Here is a 19,927-nt window from a genome sequence, read left to right on the forward strand (position 1 = left end):
TTTTTAAACGAATAATAAAATAAGAAAAATAATAATTTAAATTTTTTTCCAAATAATTCTAATTTTTTTAAAAACGAATAACAAAATAAAGAAAAATAATAATCTAAAAATTTTTTTTAAACGAATAATAAAATAAGAAATATAAAAAAATTTTTTTTAAAAATAATTTTTTAAAACCCATTTGAAGGAGGGGGAGGGGCGTTCAGCACCACGTGACCCTCCCTGCCCCTCCCCCCTCATTGGAATAACGACTCTGCAGCCTCGTTGTGGATTTTATTAACGGCCAACTCCTCGTCCTTATTAATGAACCAATTAATTAATTAACGATCAGCGGGGGGGGAGGGGCGGGTGGGAGGGGTGGGGGAGGGGCGGGGCGGGGTGGGGGAGGGGCGGGGTGGGGGAGGGGCGGCGATTCCGGTCACATGCTGGGAGCCGCGGGGGGTCAGGCGAGCGCCAGCACTGCGGGGGAGGGGAGAGAGAGAGAGGGACAGGTGAGCTCAGGTGGGACACCAGGTGTGTCATCAATGTCCCCCCAGGTGTGGCACCAGGTGAGCTCAGGTGTGGCACCAGGTGTGGCACCTGTCCCACCCAGGTGTGTCCCAGGTGTCCCCATTGTCCCCCCAGGTGTCCCCAGGTGTGTCCCAGGTGAGCTCAGGTGTCCCCATTGTCCCCAAGGTGTGTCCCCAAGTGTCCCCAGGTGTATCTCAGGTGTGCCCAGGTATCCTCCAGGTGTCCCCATTGTCCCCCCAGGTATCCCCAGGTATCTCTCAGGTATCTTTAGGTGTCCCCAGGTGTGTCATCTGTCCCACCCAGGTATCCCCAGGTGTCCCCCAAGTGTCCCCCAGGTGTGTCCAGGTGTCCCCAGGTGTCCCCAGGTGTGTCCCCAAGTGTCCCCCCAGGTATCCCCAGGTGTGCCCAATGTCCCCAATGTCCCCCCAGGTGTGTCACCTGTCTCCCCCAGGTGTCCCCAGGTGTCCCCAGCTGAGCTCAGGTGTCCCCATTGTCCCCCCAGGTGTCCCCAGGTGTCCTCAGGTGTCCCCACTGTCCCCAAGGTGTGTCCCAGGTGTATCTCAGGTGTGCCCAGGTGTGTCCCAGGTGTGCCCAATGTCCCCAATATACCCCCAGGTGTGTCACCTGTCCCACCCAGGTATCCCCAGGTGTCCCCAGGTGTCCCCAGGTGTGTCCCCAGGTGTGTCTCTCACCTGTCAGCGCCTCCTGTGCGAAATACTTGACATCAACATCCTGATCCTGCGTTAGCTTCTCCAGCACAGGCTTCACCTCCGTCTGCAGCGTGCTGCAGGTGAGAGACAGGTGAGACAGACAGGTGAGAGACAGGTGAGACTGGGACAGGTGAGAGAGACAGGTGAGATTGGGACAGGTGAGATCAGAGACAGGTGAGACAGGTGAGGACAGGTGAGACAGGTGAGAATGGAACAGGTGAGACTGAGAGAGACAGGTGAGACAGGTGTAGGACAAAAGACAGGTGAGACAGACAGGTGGGACAGGTGGGAGTGAACAGGTGAGATCAGAGAGCCAGGTGACACAGGCAAGCCAGATGAGATTAACAGACAGATGATACAGGTGAGCCAGGTGAGACTGAAACAGGTGAGCCAGCGTAGGACAAAGGACAGGTGAGACAGACAGGTGGGACAGGTGAGAGTGAACAGGTGAGATCAGACAGCCAGGTGACACAGGTGAGACAGGTGAGATAGGTAAGACTGAGACAGACAGGTGAGACAGGTGGGACAGGTGAGACTGAGACAGGTGAGAGAGACAAGTGAGACTGAAGAACCAGGTGAGATAGGTGAGACAGAGACAGGTGAGACAGGTGAGAATGGGACAGGTGAGCCAGGTGAGGTTGGACAGGTGAGACCAGAGAGCCAGGTGAGACTTAGACAAGTGAGATTGAGAGAAACAGGTGAGGTTGGACAGGTGAGACTGAGACAGACAGGTGAGACAGGTGAGAGAGAAATGGGCCAGGTGAGATTAGGACAGGTGAGACAGGTGGGACAGAGATGGGGCAGGTGAGACAGGTGGCACAGGTGAGATCAGCACAGGTGAGACAGGTGGGACAGGTGAGATTAGCACAGGTGAGACACACATCAGACAGGTGAGACAGGTGAGATTAGGACATGTGAGATTAGGACAGGTGAGACAAACGGACAGGCGAGAGAGGTGAGATTAGCACAGGTGAGACAGGTGGGACAGGTGAGATTAGGACAGGTGAGACACATATTGGACAGGTGAGATCAGCACAGGTGAGATCAGCACAGGTGAGACAGGCGGGACAGGTGAGATTAGGACAGGTGAGACACACATTAGACAGGTGAGATCAGCACAGGTGAGATCAGCACAGGTGAGATCAGCACAGGTGAGACAGGTGGGACAGGTGAGATTAGGACAGGTGAGACACAAACCACACAACACCTCCAACACGACCAGGTAAGCCAACCCAGCTGGACCAGGTGTGCTCCAGGTATCCAAACCAGCCCAAACCAGTCTGAACCAGCCCAAACTGGTCCATACTGGTCCATACTGGTCCACACTGGTCCATACTGGTCCACACTGGCCGTACCCGCTGTCCAGGATGGGCCCGATGCGCTGCAGCGACTTGGCCACGTTGAACCGGACGTTGGCCACGGCGTCGGCGGCCATGCGCAGCACGGTGGGCAACATCTGGGTGGTGGTGACCTCCTGGCCGCACACCTCCGACAGCACCTGGACAGGTGGGACAGGTGAGATTAGCAGAAAAATCCAGAAAAATCCCAAAATTCTGGTGAAATTCTGGTGAAATTTCAGCCACATTTGCCCCAAAAACAGTGCTTTAAAATGGCACCAGGTGTGCCCAGGTGTGCCAGGTGAGAGTCCCGAAAAAAATCCCGAAATTCCCGTGAAATTTCAGCCAAATTTGCCCCAAATTTGCCCCAAAAAGGTGTTTTAAAGTGGCACCAGGTGTGCCCAGGTGGTGGTGACCTCCTGGCCGCACACCTCCGACAGCACCTGGCCAGGTGGGACAGGTGGGACAGATGAGATTCACAAAAAATCCCCAAAAAATCCCAAAATTCCCATGAAATTCTGGTGAAATTTCAGCCAGATTTGCCCCAAAATGCCCTCAAAATGGCCCCAAAAATGGTGTTTTAAAGTGGCACCAGGTGTGTCCAGGTGTGGCCTGGGTGATGGTGACCTCCTGGCCGCACACCTCCGACAGCACCTGGCCAGGGGGGACAGGTGAGGTTAGCGGAAAGATCCCCAAAAATCCCGAAATTCCCATGAAATTCTGGTGAAATTTCAGCCAGATTTGCCCCAAAATGGTGTTTTAAAATGGCACCAGGTGTGCCCAGGTAGGACAGGTGAGAGTCCCGAAAAAATCCCAAAAAATCCCGAAGTTCCAGTGAAATTCCAGTGAAATTCCAGTGAAATTCCAGTGAAATTCCAGTGACATTTCAGCCAAACTTGCCCCGAATTTGCCCCAAAAAGGTGTTTTAAAGTGGCACCAGGTGTGCCCAGGTGTGCCCAGGTGGGACAGGTGAGAGTCGCGGAAAAATCCCCAAAAATCCCGAAATTCTGGTGAAATTCCGGTGAAATTCCAGCCAGATTTCATGAAATTTCAGCCAAATTTGCCCCAAATTTGCCCCAAAAAGGTGTTTTAAAGTGGCACCAGGTGTGCCCAGGTGGTGGTGACCTCCTGGCCGCACACCTCCGACAGCACCTGGCCAGGTGGGACAGGTGGGACAGGTGAGATTAGCAGAAAAATCCAGAAAAATCCCAAAATTGCTGTGAAATTTCAGCCAAATTTCAGCCAAATTTGCCCCAAAATGCCATCAAAATGGCCCCAAAAATGGTGTTTTAAAATGGCACCAGGTGTGCCCAGGTGAGACAGGTGAGTCCTGAAAAAATCCCCCAAAATCCTAAAATTCTGGTGAAATTTCAGCAAAATTCCAGTGAAATTTCAGCCAGATTTGCCCCAAAATGCTGTTTTAGAGTGGTGCCAGGTGTGCCCAGGTGTGCCCAGGTGGGACAGGTGAGAGTCACAGAAAGATCCCAAAAAATCCCGAAATTCTGGTGAAATTCTAGTGAAATTCCAGTGAAATTTCAGCCAAATTTGCCCCAAAATAGCCCCAAAAATGGTGTTTTAAAGTGGCCCCAGGTGTGCCCAGGTGGGACAGGTGAGATTCACCAAAAAACCCCCAAAAATCCCAAAATTCTAGTGAAACTCCAGTGAAATTTCAGTTACATTTCAGCCAGATTTGCCCCAAAATGGTGTTTGAAAGTGGCACCAGGTGTGCCCAGGTGGGACAGGTGAGATTCACAGAAAAATCCAAAAAAAATCCTGAAATTCTGGTGAAATTCACCCAAAGTTCCATCAGAACAGCCCAAAGAAGAGTTTCGGGTGTATCCAGGTGTGTCCAGGTGTGCCATGGGGTGTCCTAGGTGTGCCCAGGTGTCCCCAGGTATCCCCAGGTGTATCCCAGGTGAATCCCAAGCCCCCCAGGTGTCCCCAAGTGTCCCCAGGTGACTCTCAGGTGCCCCCAGGTGTCCCCAGGTGTATCCCAGATGTATCCCAGGTGTCCCCAGGCTCCCCCAGGTGTCCCCAGGTGACTCTAAGGTGTCCCCAGGTGTATCCTAACCCCCCCAAGTGTCCCCAGGTGTACCCCAAATGTCCCTAGAGCTCCCCCAGGTGTCCCCAGGTGACTCTAAGGTGACTCTGAGGTGCCCCCAGGTGACTCTCAGCTGTCCTCAGGTGTCCCCAGGCTCCCCCAGGTGTGCCCAGGTGACTCTCAGGTGTCCCCCAGGTGTATCCTAACCCCCCCAGCTGTCCCCCAGATGTCCCCAGGTGTATCCCAGGTGTCCCCAGGTGACTCTCAGGTATACCCCAGGTGTCCCCAGATGTATCCTAACCCCCCCAGATGTCCCCAGGTGTGCCCAGGTGTCCCCAGGTGAGTCTCAGGTGTCCCCAGATGTCCCCAGGTGTCCCCAGGTGAGTCTCAGGTGTCCCCAGGTGACTCTCAGGTGTCCCCAGATGTCCCCAGGTGTCCCCAGGTGAGTCTCAGGTGTCCCCAGGTGTCCCCAGGTGTATCCCAGCTGTCCCCCAGGTGTGCCCAGGTGACTCTCAGGTGTCCCCAGGTGAGTCTCAGGTGTGCCCAGCTGACTCTCAGGTGTGCCCAGGTGACTCTCAGGTGTCCCCAGGTGAGTCTCAGGTGTGCCCAGGTGTGCCCAGCTGTCCCCCAGGTGTGCCCAGGTGTGCCCAGGTGTCCCCAGGTGACTCTCAGGTATACCCCAGGTGTGCCCAGGTGTGCCCAGGTGACTCACGTTGATGCAGAACAGAGTTGTCATCCTGTGCAGGTAGTTGGGGTCGGCGGCCATGGCCAGCACCTTGGGCACGATGGTTCCCTGCGCCCAGGTGTGCCCAAAGCGCTCCACCAGCTTCCGCAGGTTACTGGTGGCGGCTTCGCGGATGGCGTAGACTGTGGGAAACCAGTATGGACCAGTTAGAACCAGTATGGACCAGTCCCTCCCAGTCCCTCCCAGTATAAACCAGTATAAACCAGTACCGTGGTCGACCAGCCAGGCCATGCAGAGAGAGTTGAGTTTCTCATCGAAGAATTCCACACCCTGCGAGAGAAACCAGTATGGACCAGTTTGGACCAATATAGACCAGTATAAACCAGTATAGACCAGTATAAACCAGTATAGACCAGTATAGACCAGTATAGACCAGTACAAACCAGTATAAACCGGTATAACCAGTATGATCCAATTCCCTCCCAGTACAAACCAGTACATTCCAGTCAACCCAGACGAGGCTGTGAACTCTCCCAGTATATCCCAGTTCATCCCAGTACAAACCAGTATAAACCAGTTCCCTTTTAACCCTAAAACTCCCATTTTCCACCCTAAAATCCTCATTTTTCACCCCAAAACCGCCATGTTTTCTTCTCCCAGTTCATCTCAGTCCATCCCAGTATAAACCAGTCCATCCCAGTTCCATCCCATTGCATCCCAGTCCCTCCCAGTCCATCCCAGTATAACCCAGTTCCCTTTAAACCCTAAAACTCCCATTTCCCCCCCCAAAACCCCCATTTTCCCTCCCAAAATCCCCATTTTTCACCCCAAAACCGCCACGTTTTCTCCTCCTATCCCCTCCCAGTCCCTCCCAGTCCCTCCCAGCTCAATCCCAGTATAAACCAGTATAAACCAGTTCCATTTTAACCCTAAAACTCCCATTTTTCACCCCAAAACCCATATTTTTCCCCCCAAAATCCCCTTTTTTCACCCCAAAACTTCTTTGTTTTTTCCTCCTAGCCCCTCCCAGTATATCCCAGTTCAATCCCAGTCCATCCCAGTACAAACCAGTATAAACCAGTTCCCTTTTAACCCTAAAACTCCCATTTTTGCTCCCAAAACCCCCATTTTTCCACCGCAAAACACCCATTTTTCACCCCAAAACCGCCTCGTTTTCTCCTCCCAGTCCCTCCCAGCCGCTCCCAGTCGCTCCCAGTATAAACCAGTACAAACCAGCTGGCCGGCCAGCAGCGGCATGTACTCGATGATCGCCAACCTCACTCTCCACTTGGCGTCTTCGGCCAACTCGACGATGGCAGGGAGGAGCGACTGGGAGAGCTGCCGGATGCCAATCACCTCGTTCACACAGTCCAGGTTGGAGATGATGTTCAGCCGCACCTCGGGGCACTGCGGGGCACTGCGAGTTACTGGTTTATACTGGTTAATACTGGGAGTTACTGGGAGTTAGTGGGAGAAAACTGCAATCTCTTGTTTGGCCACTAGGGGGAGCTAAAAGAAGCCATAATCCCTTATAATGGGACTGGGAGGGACTGGAAGGCACTGGGATGGACTGGGAGGGACTGGGAGGTATTGGGAGTTACTGGTTTGAACTGGGAGTTACTGGGAGTTACTGGGAGGCACTGGGAGGCACTGGGAGGAACTGGTTTGAACTGGGACTGGGAGAGCTGCCGGATGCCAATCACCTCGTTGACACAGTCCAGGTTGGAGATGATGTTCAGCCGCACCTCGGGGCACTGCGGGGCACTGCGAGTTACTGGTTTATACTGGTTTGAACTGGGAGTTACTGGGAGTTACTGGGAGAAAACTGCAATCTCTTGTTTGGCCACTAGGGGGAGCTAAAAGAATCCATAATCCCTTATAATGGGACTGGGAGGGACTGGGATGAACTAGGAGGAACTGGAAGGCACTGGGATGGACTGGGATGGACTGGGATGGACTAGGAGGCACTGGGATTTACTGGTTTGAACTGGGAGTTACTGGTTTGAACTGGGAGTTACTGGGAGAAAACTGCAATCTCTTATGTGGCCACTAGAGGGAGCTAAGACAGAATTATAATGACATAATGGGAGGAACTGGGAGGGACCGGGATGGACTGGGAGTTACTGGGAGTTACTGGAATGAACTGGGAGGGACTGGAAGGCACTGGGATGTACTGGGATTTACTGGTTTAAACTGGGAGTTACTGGGAGAAAACTGCATTTTCTCATTTGGCCACTAAGGGGAGCTAAGAAGGAGTTATGATCTCTTATAATGGGACTGGGATGGACTGGGAGGAACTGGGAGGGACTGGGATAGACTGGGACAGACTGGGAAGGAGCTGTGAATTCATACACAGGTGTGCCCAGGTGTATCTCAGGTGTATCTCAAGTATCTCAAGTGTATCTCAAATGTATCCCCATGTTTCCCTATGGGTCTCAGGTGTATCCAGGTGTGCCCAGGTGTGCCCAGGTGTATCTCAGGTGTATCTCAGGTGTGCTCAGGTGTATCCAGGTGTGCCCAGGTGTACCTCAAATGTATCCCCATGTATCCCCAATACCCCCAGGTGTGCCCAGGTATACCCAGGTGTACTCAGGTGTGCCCAGGTGTATCTCAGGTGTGCTCAGGTGTACCTCAAATGTATCCCCATGCATCCCCAATACCCCCAGGTGTGCCCAGCTGTATCCCAGGTGTACCCCAGGTGTATCTCAGGTGTAACCCCAATACCCCCAGGTGTACCCAGGTGTGCCCAGGTGTGCCCAGGTGTGCCCAGGTGTATCTCAGCTGTATCCCTATGTATCCCAGGTGTATCTCAGGTGTATCCCAGGTGTATCCAGGTGTATCCCAGGTGTACCCCAGGTGTATCTCAGGTGTAACCCCAATACCCCCAGGTGTACCCAGGTGTATCTCAGGTGTGCCCAGGTGTATCTCAGCTGTATCCCAGGTGTATCCAGGTGTACCCAGGTGTGCCCAGGTGTGCCCAGGTGTGCCCAGGTGTATCCAGGTGTATCCAGGTGTGCCCAGGTGTATCTCAGGTGTATCCCAGGTGTGCCCAGGTGTGCCCAGGTGTGCCCAGGTGTATCTCAGCTGTATCCCAGGTGTGCCCAGGTATATCTCAGCTGTATCCCTATGTATCCCAGGTGTATCCAGGTGTATCTCAGGTGTGCTGAGGTGTGCCCAGGTGTGTCTCTCACCTCATCCTTGAGCTGCGCCAGGAAGAGCGGCAGCAGGTGCTCGACGGTGTTGTCCTTGCCCAGGATAGGTGACAATCCCATGATCACCGAGGCCAGAGCTGACTTGACGTGCTGGTTGGCGTCGGAAACCAACTCCTGCCAGGGGAGACAGGTGAGGGACAGACAGGTGAGATACAGACAGGTGAGAGAGGTGAGACAGGTGAGACAGGTGAGATTGGGACAGGTGAGACAGGTGAGAGACACAGGTGAGATACGGACAGGTGAGATAGGGAGAGGTGAGACAGGTGAGAGACAGGTGAGATTGGGAAACGTGAGACAGGTGAGATATGGACAGGGGAGACAGGTGAGATTGAGACAGGTGAGAGAGACAGGTGAGATTGGCACAGGTGAGATACAGACAGGTGAGATTGGGACAGGTGGGACAGCTGTGTTCCATTCATATCCCACCACTCCAGCTGTCTCCATGTATCCCAGGTGTCCCCAAATGTCCCCAGGTATATCCCAGGTGTGTCCCAAATGCCCCCAGGTGTGTCCCAGGTATCCCCAGGTGTCCCCAGGTGTGTCCCAGGTGTATCTCAGGTAACTCAGGTGTCCCCAGGTGTGTCCCAGGTGTGCCCAGGTGTGCCCCAGGTGTCCCCAGGTGTCCCCAGGTGTGCCCAGGTGTGCCCCAGGTGTGCCCCAGGTGTCCCCAGGTGTCCCCAGGTGTCCCCAGGTGTGTCTCACCTTGATGCAGGGCAGGATCTGCCCCATGATCACGGCTTCGCGGCAATCCGGGGAGAGATTCTCGCAGAACTCTGTGGCAGGTGAGAGACACAGGTGAGAGTGGGACAGGTGAGAGTGGGACAGGTGAGAGTGGGACAGGTGAGAGAGAGACAGGTGAGACAGGTGAGAGACATTTGGGGACATCAGGGACAATTTGGGGACAATTTGGGGTCATTTTTCGGCCATTTAAGGTCATTTTTGGGTCATTTTTCGGCCATTTAAGGTCATTTTTGGGTCACTTTTGGACCATTTAAGGTCATTTCTGGGTCATTTTGGGCCATTTTAGAAACCTCAGACACAGATGACGTCATCAAGGCCATTTTGGGACAATTTGGGGACATTTGGGGACATTTTGGGGACATTTAGAGACATTTTGAGAACATATAATGACATCTTAGACCAATTTTGATGTCATTTAAAGCCATTTTTGGGCTATTTAAGGTCATTTCTGGGTCATTTTGGGCCATTTTCGAAACCTCAGACACAGATGACGTCATCGAGGCCACCTGGGGACAATTTGGGGCCAATTTGGGGACGTTTCTGGCTGACCTTTGACCTTGTGGGACGCCGCCGCTCTCACTTCCGCCTCGCAGTCCTTCATGAGGCTCTGGAAAGCTCCAACCAGGTCAGTCTTGGTGATCTCAGGGCCAACGGCACGCTGGAGCTGCACGACAGGTGGGACAGGTGGGACAGGTGAGGCTCACCTGGGATTCCCCAAAAATTCCCAAAATTTTCCCGAAATTTTCCCGAAATTCCAGCAAAATTCCATTGAAATTTGGACAAAATAGACCCAAAATAGCCCCAAAATGCCTCATAATAGCCCCAAAAATGACCCCAAAAGGTGTTCCAGGTGTGCCCAGGTGTGCCAACCCGAAATTCCCAAAAATTCCCAAAATTTCCGCAAAATTTTCCTGAAATTCCCATGAAAATCCAGCGAAATTTGGCCAAAATCGACCCAAAATAGCCCATAATGGCCACAAAATAACAAAAAAATGGTGTTTTGAGACATTCCCAGGTGTGCCCAGGTGTGCCAACCCGAAATTTCCAAAAATTCCAAAAAATTCCCAAAATTTCCCCGAAATTTTCCCGAAATTCCAGTGAAATTCCAGCGAAATTTGGCCAAAATAGACCTAAAATGCCTCATAATGGCCACAAAAATGACCCTAAGAGGTGTTTCAGGTGTGCCCAGGTGTGTCAACCTGAAATTCCCAAAAATTCCCAAAAATTCCCCAAAATTTTCCCAAAATTCCAGCAAAATTTGGCCAAATTAGACCTAAAATAGCCCATAATGGCCACAAAAATGACCCTAAGAGGTGTTCCAGGTGTGCCCAGGTGTGTCAACCTGAAATTCCAAAAATTCCCAGAATTTCCCCAGAATTTTCCAGAAATTCCAGCGAAATTCCAGCGAAATTTGGCCAAAATAGACCCAAAAAAGTGTTTTAAAAACCCAAAAAATCCCCCAAAATTCCCAAAAATCCTCAAAACTCATCACTAGATGCCCCAAACCTCCCAACATTCACCCCAAATGATACCCAGGTGTGCCCAGGTGTGCCAATCTCACCTCAAGACATCCCAAAACACTCAAAAATCCCCAAAACTCATCCCTAAATACCCCAAAAGTGCCCCCAAAAATACCCCAAACTCCCCAAAATTCACCCCAAATGATGCCCAGGTGTGCCCAGGTGTGCCAATCTCACCTTGAGAGCTCCGAAAACACCCAGAAATCCCCAAAACTCATCTCTAAATACCCAAAAAATGCCCCAAAATGCCCAAAAAATACCAAAAAATCCCCCAAAATTCACCCCAAATGACACCCAGGTGTGCCCAGGTGTGCCAATCTCACCTCCAGAGCTCCCAAAACACCCAAAAATCCCCAAAAATGCCCAAAAAAAAGCCAAAAAACACCCCAAACTCCCTGCAATTCACCCCAAACCCTGCCCAGGTGTGCCCAGGTGTGCCCAGGTGTGCCCAGGTGTGCTCACCTCGGTGAACTTGTCGGCCACCATGTACCTGACCCGCCAGGACTTGTCCTCGGCCGCCTGGCGCAGCGTCGGCATCACCAACCCCTCCAGCTCCTCCTGCGGCAGCAGCTGGGCGATGCTCACACAGGCTTCGACCGCCAGGAGGCGAACAGAGTCCTGCAGGTAAATACAGGTGAGTTACAGGTGTGCTCAGGTGTGTTACTGTGTGTTAATGTACACCAGGTGTGCCCAGCTGGGCGATGCTCACACAAGCCTCCACCGCCAGGAGGCGAACTGAGTCCTGCAGGTAAATACAGGTGAGTTACAGGTGTGTTACAGGTGTGCACAGGTGTGTTATTGTGTGTTACTGTGTGTTAATGTATGTTAAAATACACCCAGGTGAGCTCAGGTGTGCCCAGCTGGGCGATGCTCACGCAGGCCTCCACCGCCAGGAGGCGAACAGAGTCCTGCAGGTGAGAACAGGTGAGTTACAGGTGAGTTACAGGTGAGTTACAGGTGTGCACAGGTGTGTACAGGTGTGTACAGGTGTGTTATTGTGTGTTAATGTACACCAGGTGTGCTCAGCTGGGCGATGCTCACACAGGCCTCGACCGCCAGGAGGCGCACCGAGTCCTGCAGGTAAATACAGGTGAGTTACAGGTGTGTACAGTTAACCCCAGGTGAGCTCAGGTGTGCCCAGCTGGGCGATGCTCACACACACCTCCACCGCCAGCAGGCGAACAGAGTCCTGCAGGTAAATACAGGTGTACTCAGGTGAGTTACAGGTGTGTACAGGTGTGTACAGGTGTGTACAGGTGTGTTACTGTGTGTTAATGTACACCAGGTGTGCCCAGCTGGGCGATGCTCACACAGGCCTCCACCGCCAGGAGGCGCACAGAGTCCTGCAGGTAAATACAGGTAACCCTCAGGTGAGTTACAGGTGTGTACAGGTAACCCCAGGTGAGCTCAGGTGTGCCCAGCTGGGCGATGCTCACACAGGCCTCGACCGCCAGGAGGCGCACCGAGTCCTGCAGGTGAGAACAGGTGTGCTCAGGTGAGTTACAGGTGTGCTCAGGTGAGTTACAGGTGTGTACAGGTGTGTTACTGTGTGTTAATGGACACCAGGTGTGCCCAGCTGGGCGATGCTCACACAGGCTTCGACCGCCAGGAGGCGCACCGAGTCCTGCAGGTAAATACAGGTGAGTTACAGGTGTGCTCAGGTAAGTTACAGGTGTGTACAGGTAACCCCAGGTGAGTTCATGTATGTTAATGTATGTTAAAATACACCCAGGTGAGCTCAGGTGTGCCCAGCTGGGCGATGCTCACACAGGCCTCGACCGCCAGGAGGCGCACAGAGTCCTGCAGGTAAATACAGGTGTGTACCGGTAACCTACAGGTGTCCCCAGGTGTCCCCAGGTGTGTCTCACCTGCTCGTCGGAGGCCAGGCTGGAGAACACGGTGACCCCCAGGTGTGTTTTTCTTTTCCACTCTAGGTGTGTTTCTCTCCCCCCCAGGTGTGTTTTTCTCTCTCCAGGTGTATCCCAGGTGTGCCCAGGTGAGCCTCACCTGCTCGTCGGAGGCCAGGTTGGAGAACATGGGGATGATCTCGCTCTTGACGTGCTCCAGCTCCAGCACCTTGGCGAACTCGCCCAGCTTGGAGGCGGCGGCGCGGCGCACCATGGGCGTGTCGTCCGAGCACAGGTTCCGGAAGTACCTGGGGACAGGTGCGACACACCTGAGCACACCTGGGGACAGCTGGGGACGCACCTGGGGATACCTGGGGACAGCTGAGATACACCTGGGATACACCTGGGGATACCTGAGATACACCTGGGGACACCTGGAGACACCTGGGATACACCCTGGTGACCCCAAGTGACCCCAAACCCCGTTGGTCACTCATTGGTGACCCCAAATGACCCCAAATCCCATTGGTCACTCCCTGATGACCCCAAATGACCCCAAATCCCATTGGTCACTCCCTGGTGACCCCAAGTGACCCCAAACCACCCCAAACTGCATTGGTCACTCATTGATGACCCCAAATGACCCCAAACCCCACTGGTCACTCCCTGGTGACCCCAAAAGACCCCAAAGCACCCCAAATGACCCCAAGTGACCCCAAATCCCAATGGTCACTCACTGATGACCCCAAACCACCCCAAATGACCCCAAACCCCATTGGTCACTCATTAATGACCCCAAATGACCCCAAGTGACCCCAAACCCCATTGGTCACTCCCTGATGACCCCAAACCACCCCAAACCCCCCCAAACCACCCCAAGTGACCCCAACCCCCGCCGGTCACTCACTGGCGCAGCTCGGCCTTGACGGGGCTGGACACTCGCGGGTAGCAGACGCTGAAGAGGCCGCAGGCCGAGGTGCGCGAGGTGAACCAATCGCCTCCGGCCAGCCGCTTGACCAGCGGCACGAAGTGACCCTCCAGGTCGGGCGGCGAGTGCTCGTGGGACACTGACCGCAGCGACTCCACCGCCTTGTCCCGAACCACCGTCTCCTCCACCGTGGCCAGGCTCTCCAGGGGGGGCTGGGGGGACAGAGTGACCATCAGGTGACCACCAGGTGACCACTGACCACCAGGTGTGACCACCAGGAGTGGCTAAATGGCCATCTAATGACCATTGAATGGCCATCACTGTCCCTGGTGTCACACCAGTGTCTCCTCCACCGTGGCCAGGCTCTCCAGGGGTGGCTGGAGACAGAGTGACCATCAGGTGACCACCAGGTGACCACTGACCACCAGGTGTGACCACCAGGAGTGGCTAAATGACCCTCAGGTGACCATTGAATGGCCATCACTGTCCCTGATGTCACACCAGTGTCTCCTCCACCGTGGCCAGGCTCTCCAGGGGGGGCTGGGGGGACAGAGTGACCATCAGGTGACCACCAGGTAATCCCAAAGTGACCATCAGGTGACCACCACGTGTGACCAGGTAACCACCAGGCAATCCCTAAATGACCATCGAGTGACCCTCAGATGACCATCGAGTGTCACACCAATGTCTCCCCACTGTGGCCAGGCTCTCCAGGGGTGGCTGGGGACAGAGTGACCATCAGGTGACCACCAGGTGACCACTGACCACCAGGTGTGACCACCAGGAGTGGCTAAATGGCCATCAAATGACCACCGAGTGACCTCCAGTATGTCTAGGCGACCTTCAGGACACCTTCAGCTGACCCTCAGTGTCTCCAAATGACCCTCAGATGACCCTCAATGACCCCCAGGTGTGCCCAGGTGACCACCAGGTGTAACCAGATAACTACCAGCCATGTCTGAATGACCCTCAGTGTTGTCAGGTGACCCTCAGATGACCCTAGCTGACCCCCAGGTGTGCCCAGGTATGTCGAGATGAGAGCCCAGGTATGTTTTTGGTTTCCCCAGGTGTGTTGTTTGCCCCACAAAGTCCATTTTTGGCCCTCCAGGTGAGTTTTTCCCCCCCAGGTGAGTTCCCCTCACCCACCAGCAGGCAGTGCACAAACTCAGGTGTGTTTCTCCCCCCAGGTGAGCTCCCAGGTGAGTTTCCCTACCAGCAGGCAGTGCACAAACTCAGGTGAGTTTTCCCCTCTCCAGGTGAGTTTCTCCCCCCAGGTAAGCTCCCAGGTGAGTTCCCCTCACCCACCAGAGGCAGTGCACAAACTCAGGTGTGAGTTTTTCCCCCCCAGATGAGTCCCCAGGTGTGTTTTTCCCCCCCAGGTGTGATTTTTTCCCCCCTAGGTGAGTCCCCAGGTGAGTTCCCCTCACCCACCAGCAGGCAGTGCACAAACTCAGGTGTGTTTTTCCCCCCTAGGTGAGTCCCCAGGTGAGTTCCCCTCACCCACCAGCAGGCAGTGCACAAACTCAGGTCCCCCGACGAGCGCAGTGAAGGTTCCCAGCTGCTCTGCCAGCGCCAGCAGCACCTCATCCTCGTCGTAGATCGTGTCTGGGGGGACAGGTGGGACAGGTGAGCTGTCAATCATCCCCAGGGCCACGCCCACCGCACCCAAACCACGCCCACATCACCCTGACCACGCCCACTGCCTGACAGCAGCACCTCATCCTCGTCGTAGATCGTGTCTGGGGGGACAGGTGGGACAGGTGAGCTGTCAATCATCCCCCGGGCCACGCCCACCGCACCCAAACCACGCCCACTACATCCAAACCACGCCCACCGCACCCAAACCACGCCCACAGGCTGCCAGCAGCACCTCATCCTCGTCGTAGATCGTGTCTGGGGGGACAGGTGAGCTGTCAATCATCCCCAGGCCACGCCCACCGGACCCAAACCACGCCCACTGCATCCAAACCACGCCCACAATGCACAAGCCACGCCCACTGCCTGCCTATAGTTTGTTGTTTTTATTGTAAATGAGGTTTGGTGGGACAGGTGGGACAGGTGAGGTGACTGACAGGTGTCAATCATCCCCCAGGCCACGCCCACCGCACCCAAACCACGCCCACAGCCTCCTAACCACGCCCACTGCCTGCCTATCATTCATTGTTCTCATTGTAAATGAGGTTTGGTGGGACAGGTGAGGTGACTGACAGCTGTCAATCATCGCCAGGCCACGCCCAGTGGGTCTAAGCCACGCCCACAATGTAGGAATGACAACTACAGCCAATAAAACCCTAAAATTAGGGAAAAATGACCCCAAAATGCCGCAAAAACCACAAAACATCCCCAAAACACCCCAAAAAACCAACAAAACCACCCCAAAAATAGTCCAGAAAACACCCCAAAAAACGCCCCAAAAACACCCCAAAAATAGCCCAAAAACACGAGCAAAACACCCCAGAACTGCCCTAAAAATTGCCCCAAAATGCCCGAAAATCACTCCAAAAACCAGGCTAAAAATGCTCCAAAATCACCCTGAAATTGTGAGAAAAACAACCCCAAACTGCCCCAAAACTGCCCCAAAAACACCCCAAGAAACTACCTGAAAATCACCAAAAATCACCCAAAAATGCCCCAAAAACACCCCAAGAAACCACCTGAAAATCACCAAAAAATGCCCCAAAAATGCCCCAAAAACCACAAACAAAACAGCCCAAAAATAACTTCCAAAACAGCCCCAAAACCACCCCAAAAATAGCCCAAAAACATCCCAAAAATGCCCAAAAATCACCCCAAAATTTGAGGATTTTTTCCCCAAATTTTGAGGATTTCTCCCCCAGTTTTTGAGGATTTCTCCCTCTAAATATTGGGATTTTTTCCCCAAATTTTGGTGATTTTTTCCCCAATTTTGGGAATTTCTCCCCCCAGTTTTGGGGATTTTTTTCCCCCAAATTTTGGGGATTTTTCTCCCAATTTTTGGGGATTTTTCCCACAATTTTTGAGGATTTCTCCCTCTAATTATTGGGATTTTCTCCCCCCAATTTTGGGGATTTTTCCCCCAATTTTTGGCATTTTCTCCCCCAATTTTGGGGACTTTTTGCCCAAATTTTGGGAATTTTTTTCCCCAAATTTGGGGATTTTTTCCCCAATTTTTTGAGTTTTCTCCCCCCAATTTTAGGGATTTTTTCCCCAAATTTTGAGGATTTTTCCCCCAAATTTTGGGGATTTTTTCCCCGAATTTACCGGTGAGGAAAGGCAGAAGTTCACTCCTGGTTCTCTCAACTCCCAAAGCCAAAGCGATGGTCGAGAGTTTCTTGATGCTGTTGAGCCTCAGCTGGGAGGGAAAAATGGGGAGAAAAATCAGGAATTTGGGCAAAAATGGGTGGAAAATGATGGGAAAAAATTGGGAAAATGAGGGGAAAAAATGAGGAAAATGAGGGAAAAAAATCAGGAAAATTTGGAGGAAAAATCAGGAGAATGAGGAGGAAAAAATCAGGAAAATGAGGGGAAAAAATCAGAAAAATTAGGGGAAAAAAATCAGGAAAATGAGGGGAAAAAGTCAGAAAAATGAGGGAAAAAAATGAGGAAAATGAGGAGGAAAAATCAGGAAAATTTGGAGGAAAAATCAGGAGAATGAGGAGGAAAAAATCAGGAGAATGAGGGAAAAAAATCAGGTAAATGAGGGAAAAAATCAGGAAAATGAGGAGAAAAAATCAGAAAAATGAGGGAAAAATGAGGAAAATGAGGGGAAAAAATCAGGAAAATGAGGAGGAAAAATCAGGAAAATTAGAAGGAAAAACCAGGAAAATTTGGAGGAAAAATCAGGAGAATGAGGAGGAAAAAATCAGGAAAATGAGGGGAAAAAAATTCAGGAAAATGAAGCAAAATGGTTGAAAAACAGGTAGGAAAATAAGGGAGAAAAGAAAGGAAAATGGGGGAAAAGGCAGAGAAATAAGGAAAAATGCAGAAAATGAGGAAAAAGGCAGAAAAATGAGGAAAAAAAGCAGAAAAATGAGGACAAAGCACAGCAAAATGGGGAAAGAGTGAAGAAAAAGGCAAAAATAACCCCAAAGTGGCAAACAAACCTCCCCAAGTGGCAACCAAACCCCTCCCGGCTGACTCCGCCCACCCGGCGCGCCGCAGCCAATCAGCGTCGCCGTCTCACAGCACCGCAGCGGCGCCGCGGCAGAGAGGAGCGCCGCGATTGGCTCCTCCCACGTGGGGCAACAGCCAATGAGGAGCGGCGCTGGTTAGGCCTCGCGCTCCTATTGGCTGAGGGGAGGAGGTGGGCGGGGACAGCGCGGCGCTGCCCCGCCGCTAGGGGGCGCCGCGGTGGGCGGGGGTGGGTTTCCCTGCCGACCAATCAGAACGCGCGTAACAAACTAAACACCGCTATCGACCAATCAGAACGCGCCTTTCACCCCAACCCCCAGGAAGGCCAGCGCTCCCCTCACGCTTGTAACAACGCCGCCCATTGGCCCGCGCCTGAGGGGAGCAGGCCGCCTCAGCCAATCACAGCGGCCGTCTCATAGCCGCGGCCTCCATCGGCCTCAGCGCCGCTCGCTGGCATTGCCCTCCGAACCGCCAGGCCGCGGGAAAAGCCCGCGCCTATCGCGACAGAGCCCCTGCGTGTCGCGACAGCGCTACCTGCACGTCCTCGTTGCGCAGCTCGTCGATGAGCACCGCGATGGGGTAAAGCGAGTCGTCGCCGTCCGCCGCCGCCATCTTCGCCGCCGCCCCGGCTCTGAGGGCGCACGGGGCCGCCCGCCCCCGCCTGCAGGGCCTGCCGCGCCGTGATTGGTCGGCGGCTCCCGTCGGCCTTTCCCATTGGTGGAGGCGGCTGTCAGTCTGAGCGCTGGCCCCGCCCATGCGGCCGGGGCGGGGCCTCGAGCGGTGATTGGGCGGCGAGGATGATTGACAGCTCGGGGCGTTGCTAGGCAACCGGAGCCGCTGGGGAACCCAATGGGAAGAACTGGGAGCGAACTGGGAGGGACTGGGAGCGAATTGGGGGGAACTGGGAGGGACTGGGAGCGAACTGGGAGCGAACTGGGACCCCAATAGGATCATACTGGGATTAGCTGGTTGGCAATGGGACAGACTGGGAGCGAACTGGGAGGGACTGGGAGGGACTGGGAGCCCGACAGGATCATACTGGGATGGACTGGGATCCCTTGGGGCCAAACTGGGATTTACTGGTTGGCAATGGGAGAAACTGGGAGTGAACTGGGAGGAACTGGGATGGACTGGGATGGACTGGGAGCCTGACAGGATCATACTGGGACGGACTGGGATCCCCTGGGGCCAAACTGGGAGCAGACTGGGGCAAACTGGGACAAACTGGGATCCCCTGAGGATCAAACTGGGATTTACTGGTTGGCAATGGGACAAACTGGGATCAAACTGGGAGAAACTGGGAAGAACTGGGATCAAACTGGGATGAACTGGGAGCCCAGCGGATCATACTGGGACAGACTGGGATGAACTGGGAGCAAACTGGGATCAAACTGGGAGCTCGCCAGTGCCGAACTGGTTCATACTGGTCTATACTGGTCCATACTGGGCTATACTGGGCGAAACCCTCGAAAACCCCAAATGTCGCCCCGCCCCCAAGCCCCGCCCCCTCAGGCCACGCCCCAAGGACCACGATGACGTCATCGCTCAGACACGCCTTTATTGGGTGAGAGCAGGGAGTGGGCGGGGCTTGGGAGGGACTGGGAGGGAACTGGTTTATACTGGGATTGGACTGGGATGGACTGGGAGGACACTGGGACGGACTGGTTTATACTGGTTTATACTGGGATGACACAGAAACCATTAAAAAAAACCCAGCAGCGCCAAACTGGGAGGCACTGGTTGTTACTGGGATGAACTGGGATAGACTGGTTTATACTGGGATGAACTGTAATTCAACTGGGCTGAACTGGGATGGCACTGGTTTATACTGGGATGCCACTGGGATGGCACCGGAAGGCACTCAGCTGAACTGGTTTATACTGGTTTATACTGGGATGAACTGGGACGAACTGGGCTGAACTGGTTTATACTGGGATGAACTGAGATTGGACTGGGATGGCACTGGGATGAACTGGTTTATAGTGGGATTGAACTGGGACGAACTGGGATGAACTGGGATGGCACTGGGAAGGCACTGGGCTGGCACTGGTTTCTACTGGTTTCTACTGGTTTCTACTGGGATGAACTGGGACGAACAGATTTATACTGGGATGAACTGGGATTGGACTGGGATTGAACTGGCGATGAACTAGGATGAACTGGTTTATACTGGGATGGCACTGGAAGGCACTGGGATGAACTGGTTTATACTGGTTTATACTGGAATGAACTGGGACGAACTGGTTTATACTGGGACGAACTGGGATGGACTGGTTTATACTGGTT

At 53.4% G+C, this 19,927-nt stretch overlaps 1 protein-coding gene across 2 annotated transcripts; it reads right to left on the reverse strand.

Moving 5' to 3' along the window:
- Nucleotides 1-260: 260 nt before the first annotated feature.
- Nucleotides 261-18,332, reverse strand: PPP2R1A (protein phosphatase 2 scaffold subunit Aalpha). 2 transcript variants are annotated; one of them, XM_085044665.1, is made up of 15 exons: nucleotides 18,176-18,332; nucleotides 16,772-16,862; nucleotides 15,036-15,136; nucleotides 13,511-13,743; nucleotides 12,764-12,911; nucleotides 11,219-11,374; nucleotides 9,786-9,900; nucleotides 9,198-9,268; nucleotides 8,475-8,609; nucleotides 6,517-6,690; nucleotides 5,553-5,613; nucleotides 5,311-5,465; nucleotides 2,576-2,718; nucleotides 1,203-1,294; nucleotides 261-459 (listed from the first exon to the last, which is right to left on the reverse strand). In XM_085044665.1, the coding sequence occupies exons 1-15, from the start codon at nucleotides 18,251-18,253 to the stop codon at nucleotides 443-445; spliced, it is 1,770 nt and encodes a 589-aa protein (XP_084900791.1). In that variant the 5' UTR covers nucleotides 18,254-18,332; the 3' UTR covers nucleotides 261-442. The 2 variants fall into 2 exon arrangements, with proteins under 2 accessions (XP_084900791.1, XP_084900792.1); XM_085044666.1 differs by lacking the exons at nucleotides 261-459; nucleotides 1,203-1,294; nucleotides 2,576-2,718 and adding an exon at nucleotides 3,632-3,709.
- Nucleotides 18,333-19,927: the final 1,595 nt, after the last annotated feature.

Source organism: Lichenostomus cassidix, unplaced genomic scaffold (assembly GCF_008360975.1).
Source record: "Lichenostomus cassidix isolate B80296 unplaced genomic scaffold, HeHo_3.0 HiC_scaffold_37, whole genome shotgun sequence".
NCBI classification, from domain to species: Eukaryota; Metazoa; Chordata; class Aves; order Passeriformes; family Meliphagidae; genus Lichenostomus; species Lichenostomus cassidix.

Excerpts from the sequence above, each read along its gene's own strand:
- PPP2R1A (XM_085044665.1), bottom strand. The coding sequence starts at position 18,253 with ATGGCGGCGGCGGACGGCGACGACTCGCTTTACCCCATCGCGGTGCTC. Across the intron at positions 15,137-16,771 it reads ACTTCTGCCTTTCCTCACCG|ACACGATCTACGACGAGGAT; the intron begins GTAAATTCGGGG and ends CTGTCCCCCCAG. Across the intron at positions 1,295-2,575 it reads GGGCCCATCCTGGACAGCGG|CACGCTGCAGACGGAGGTGA; the intron begins GTACGGCCAGTG and ends TCTCACCTGCAG.